Source organism: Ischnura elegans, chromosome 4, assembly GCF_921293095.1.
Source record: "Ischnura elegans chromosome 4, ioIscEleg1.1, whole genome shotgun sequence".
Classification (NCBI taxonomy): domain Eukaryota; kingdom Metazoa; phylum Arthropoda; class Insecta; order Odonata; family Coenagrionidae; genus Ischnura; species Ischnura elegans.
Genome location: NC_060249.1, coordinates 3,425,041 through 3,431,040, shown reverse-complemented (window position 1 = coordinate 3,431,040; position 6,000 = coordinate 3,425,041). Strand labels below are relative to the sequence as shown.

Below are 6,000 nucleotides of genomic sequence, written 5' to 3'. Positions count from 1 at the left end.
GAAAGTAAGCTTCTGTTGGAAAAAAAGGAAAAAACAGCAGACACTGCCGCATTGCAGAAAAAGATTCCCACCCAGAAAAACAAAATTTCAGTGAAAATCATGGAAATAATGATGAAAAGCAGGCTTCTGTAAAATGAAAAACAAAAAAAAATGAGAATAAAATCTGTCAACTCCGAGAATCGATCCTGGGACCCCAGGTCAAAATTCGTACACTTGAATTACCGGGCTACATTTCATTCTTGGTCCAGGCCAGTTTATAAGGGAATATAATCAAACTGTAAGTGTGTAAATGGATGATGGTGCTTGAGGTCAGAGTCCACTATCATGTTGTACGGCAGTCAACTTGTATTCATAACCTCGGCTTTGCATGATTGCGAGACGTCGAATGGATCCGCTCACGCTGCCCCATTCGACTTCATCCTCCCTCTCATTGGGTTTGGCGGAGCGGGGTGTTGGTAGAGCGGGGGAGGTTTGGGAGGGTGAGGTAGGGGGCGTGGCTGTCTTCTCGCAGTCGTCTTTTCCTTCTCCGGCCGAGAGCACGGTCGCTGCCTTCCCCTCCGCGCATAGTCTCGTCTAGTGTCCTGAGGACCGTGTTTCTCGCGGCGATGTTTCTCCAGGCGGGCCGCACGCGCGGCCACCCGGCCTTCCTCATCCGCCTCTTCGCCGTCGCCGCATCCTCCTGCATCCTGCTTCTGTTGGCGCCGCACCCGACAGCCGCAGAGGAGCCCGCACCCCGTGAGTACCCGTATATCCGTCGTCCCTCGTGGGTGCGCGAGCACTGGGGTTGTGCGCGGCGACAAATTCCGAAAAAGAAACTGTTGGTGAATCGAACGAGCTTTTTCTTCGGAAGTGGTCTTTTCCCCGATGAAGCGTTTGTTTTTCAGCTGAACTGCCCCTTCCCCCTGAATATTTTTTACACTGAAACATTCAATCAGTCTCAGAATGTGATTACTCGGGCACATATTTTTTTTCTATTTTGCTCACCTGCCCTTCTATATTTATGCTAAATCTAAGTTTGGACAGATAGTGTGACTCACCAAGATTTAAGTTTTCCTGGATATCACACAATCACCTATACCACTTATTTTTTGTCTGAGCACGACCCGGGTTTCAATGAATTATCATCATCTTCAGGCGCAAATTATGACTTGTTTATCTTATTATTGTTACCTCGTGACATGATGATTTTTTAGGTAACAATAATGAGATAAACAAATCAGAATTTGCGCCCGAAGATGATGATAATTCATTGAAACCGGGTCGCGCTCTGATAAAAATTAAGTGATATAAGTAATTTTCTAATAATAAAAGCGAACAAACTATGTATAAATCCACCAATTTATTTTTGTGGTACTACTAGTTTCGACGCAGCGGCGTCATCATCAGGCGGAGCCTTTGTACCTGATGATGACGCCGCTGCGTCGAAACTAGTAGTACCACAAAAATAAATTGGTGGATTTATACATAGTTTGTTCGCTTTTATTTATTAGAATGAACCTCCACAAAGTTGAGCCTGTTACGATAGAGATTAAGTAATTTTCTGATATCCAGGAAAACTTATAGTGGAATAACACAAAGTAAAGCAAGAGTTAGTGAATTTCACCCAGATTTTCTTAGTTGCACCCTGGTTATGTGGAGGTATTTCGAAGCGAGTAATCCGGGTGGCCGCGCAAGAAAGAGGCCGGCGGTCCATCGGTGATGCACGCATCGTGAGTCTGTCTTCGCGCGTGAGCCTCCTCCGTTGCTCCCTACCCCGGGGATGAATCTGAAATTTTATGAAGAACTGTGAATTTCTCTTAATTTTCGATTGGAAAATTGAAAATAACAAACTCCATTCTTGTCGACGCCTCTTCCTCGGCACACGAAAATGTGTATGATTGATGGCTGTCGGACGAAAGTACTCCACTATTTTCGGCATCCGTGCAGCCGAGGCAGTGTTCAGAGTCTGCTCTGCACCGGAGCAGACGGGGCCGCTTCCACGCGTCTGCCGTGTGATGGGTGTTCTCTTCGGGACGTGCTGTTTCCGCACGCTCTGTTTTATGGCGTGCGTGGAAGAAGTTAATTGCTGGCTCTCTCATTCTGCTCGGGTGGAGTGGGCCGATAATTTACAACTCAGTGTTTCTCTGATAAAGGCAACCGCTTGCTATTTATAATTTCAGTGCGGGCTACAGGTATTTCGACGCTAAATTAGTGCCGATTCTTAATTCTGTGTGTGGAGTCGACTTTCAATTCAGAGACTTCAGTTTTTTTAACGATAAAAAATAAACTCATTCCAATGAAAATTAAGAATGATAAGAGGGTGCAAGTTATATTGTCAAAGCACGCGCTGACGGTCGCGGTCAAGAAACGTTTCACTATCTGGAAAATGCTTCTTCATATCTGATAGGTGATACAACAATTCCACGTGCATTTAAGGGTCTGGGCTAAGCATAGCACGAAGCATTCGATCCGCTACCTACGATTGTATGTACAGTTGGCCGGCCCCTATTATTCATAATTGAGAAAAGTTATGTTCTCCTAGTCTCAAAATGATCCAAATGAGGTTTATATTCACGTGTTAAAATTTGGTTGCGTTAAAATATCGGCAACCCGTCCACCAGGTACTGAGGAGTACGCCGCAGTGCGGGGTAGCGCCCTGAGGGGTAGATTGCATTACGATGGACGATATTTCGTAAACGCTTAGAGATAGGTTAACCAACAGAAAATCGGTCCTATAGGACTTCACTTTTACGTTTTACGTAGGGGTAGCACTTTTTCGGCCCCAGAAATCTCAATTGAGGGTCTATCCTGGAGGGCCTATCTCTGGAGGGTGGATTGCGTTACGATGGACGAAATATCGTCCATCGTAATGCAATCCACCCCCCAGGGCGCTACCCCGCACTGCGGCGTACTCCTCAGTACCTGGGGGACGGGTTGCCGATATTTTAACGTAACCAAATTTTAACACGTGAATATAAACCTCATTTGGATCATTTTGAGACTAGGAAAACATAACTTTTCTCAATTCTGAAAAATAAGGGCCGGCCTAATGTACAGTGTCTGAAAAAAAACCCAAAGCTCATTGTCGTCTGATACCGGACAGTTCAGTAATTTCAATTTCGCCCTCGCAATGCTCTCATAAAACCGGGAATTTGAAAAGCTAAATGACGGGAAATAATCAGGGAAAGGGAAATAATCAATGCCATTACATTATGACAACGCGCAGTGATGGTCCAGTAACGAATTATTCCCCAAATCATGCGAAGCATGCTTTTCCTATAGGTAACTCACCTATAATGGAATCTACTCTTGTCGGGACGCCATTGGAAAGCCGACTTATTGGGAATTGAGACTGCCTTAGAGTTTAACTGTTCGGTGGTGTAGTGGGTAAAGTATCATGCAACGAGTCAGAGGTTTCAAGGATCAAGTCTCGATGACGGATGATTTGATGCTGCACGCAAACTGCGGACATTTTCTGATCTTAAATCGCAAAACCTATCATGAGGTCCAGAGGACGTCGCGTAACTATTGAATTCTTACGCGCTTTTTATTAATTGAAACTCAATTCCTGTATTGCATAACCATATGTGCAGTTGACTGTGGAGTGAACTTTGACCGCCTTTTCCGCGTCGTCCAGCCCAGCTACTAGGCTCCTGACATTTGCTACATGCACGATATGTCACGGCCAACGCCTCCTCCCTCATTTCAAGGGAAAATTCCTTAAAAGTTCCGCAGAGCAGAGTGAAGGCAGAATATAAAGCTGACCGAACTCAGTTTTCAATCGGGAAATTTCGGGGTCTGTGCACGCATTTCAGAGGAAACTTTGGGTAAATGATTGAGCTAACAGAATGCTAAGCTTGCCCATAAATTTTCCGAAAAATGTGCATTACGCATACATTAAAAAACTAGTTCATCATTATCATGGAACTAATTATTGAAGATTATTTTATTTCAAATTTTATTTGATTTATTTGCCATACATTTTAGAAGTCTTAGAAATACTTTACTGCTGGAGTTTTCTGCTATTTATTAAGTCCCTACTTTCAGCTTGCAATGACTTTTAACACCCAGCATAGGTTTAGGAATAGAATAGAGCTAACTTATGAGTCGAAGTTTCCGCGTTTGAAATGAGGATGTAAGAGAGTTATGTTAATTTGTAAAATTCACTAATCTGATATAAATAAGGGGCGTCTGAAGCGGGGCTGGAGGACACGGAAAAGGTAGTCAAAGTTCACTCCACAGTCAATTGCGCACGACAGGTTTTGCGATTTAAGATCAGAAAATGTCCAAAAAGTGTGTGATGCATCAAATCATCCGTCAGCGAGATTTGATCCGTGGAACCTCTTGATTCGTAGCAAATATTCTTTACCCACTGCACCACCAGAACAGTAATGCTATACGGCAGTCTCAATGCCCAATGTGTGGGCTGTGTTCACTGATGTCCAGTAGCGGATACAGAAAACACTGGGGGCGCAAAAGATATCTTGAGTTAACTATACCTTTATCCTGATAAAAAATAATCAAGTCACATGCAGAGTTTAAGAAAATTTTAATTAAATTTATTACACACACATACAAGACAATGCCATCTTATGATATAAAAAAGTTACAATTCTGGTTCTGCAATTCGGGATGACCTGCAAAGGGGGGGGGGGGGGACGCCCCACCATCTGTATCCGCCACTGCTGATGTCCCGAAGGGGCGAGTCGTGGGTGAAGCATACTTCGGAGAATACGGGGAAAATTAGTTGCTGGATATTTTGCGCGTTGTCATAATGCAACGGATATGATTATTACTTCGGTATACGTAAGGGGCATCTAATCTATAGCATCTAAAATTCCCGGTTGTATGAGATCATTGCGAGGAAGATCCTGAACTGGCCGCTTTACAGACGAAAATGAGCTTAGCGTTAATATTTTCCGCCACTGTACATTGGACAATATGGACTGGCGCTTCAAACTTGGGTATTGCAAAGAGTTGTATGCTCCTCCACAGTATTCGTTAGTCATATTCACTGGTCAACAATCCTCGCATTAGATCTCAAAATACTCTTTATTTCGCCTCAAATTAATTAACCCTTAACTTGTTCCAAAATTTATTATCCATCATCGATATTCCTTCAAAACATTTACAAGAAAAGATAGTCGAAAGAAAGCAACAATGGGGAACATGCATGAAATTTGTTCATCATGCTACTGAGTGAGTATCATTGGGATAAATCTGATGCCGAAATTTGCCGATGCCCTCTCGCTGAAGATGGTACGGACAATTTAATCGGTTTTCAAAAACGTCATCTGCACAGCGACGAGTGCGGAGTGATCCATTTTTTATCAATATTCACCATTTCATATTTGCAATCCAGCAAAGACATTGAAATGTTGTGAATTTGATGGATGACATCAGCGTCGGCATAAAGTTCCGTTTATGATAGATCATTTCTCCAAAGTGAAATTCCCGTCAGCGCCGCGGGTGGCGACTTTGGCAAACACATTAAAATGACATGCGGTTTGCGGTCTACTTGAAGATCTTCCTCTTTGCGACATTCGTGGCCTCGCCCTCTTGGGACACCCCTGTGCTGTTGATAGAATGGAGGAAATCCTTTTTTTTGAGCTCCTGCGATTGCACTCAACGTTGACGTATGACTCAGGGTTTATTTCTCAGTCAGAGTGAAGAGCGTGGTTGCCTTCTCCCGTCGAATGACAGCGACTATAGATTGTGCTTCGTGTCCGCGTGCGATACGCCGCTATCTGCTCGGCTGTTTCCGCCGACGCCTGCTGCTGGGCTCGCGACCGCCGTGATACGATGCCTCTCCCACTAGGAAATCGCCTCCGCACTTTCCAACTACTCTCGCTCTTAAAAAAATACTCATTCAATTGTTTAAACATGAAATCGAGCTTTGAAATCGCTTTTTCTTTGCAGGGTGAAATCTGACTTAGGACGGTTTACACTTGGAAAGAATTTGCGAGGAATGCGATGAGCAGATGTCGAAACTGTTCTTACCTCGTTCGCTATTGTAAAGTT

At 43.8% G+C, this 6,000-nt stretch overlaps 1 protein-coding gene across 1 annotated transcript in view; it reads left to right on the top strand.

Moving 5' to 3' along the window:
• Positions 1-509: 509 nt before the first annotated feature.
• The window catches only part of LOC124156999 (acetylcholine receptor subunit alpha-like 1), a 120,777-nt gene continuing 115,286 nt past the window's right edge, over positions 510-6,000 (top strand). Inside the window, exon 1 of the mRNA XM_046531451.1 lies at positions 510-735. Within this exon, the coding sequence (XP_046387407.1) occupies positions 606-735 (130 nt within the window). The 5' untranslated portion in view covers positions 510-605. The remainder of the gene's footprint in view (positions 736-6,000) is intronic.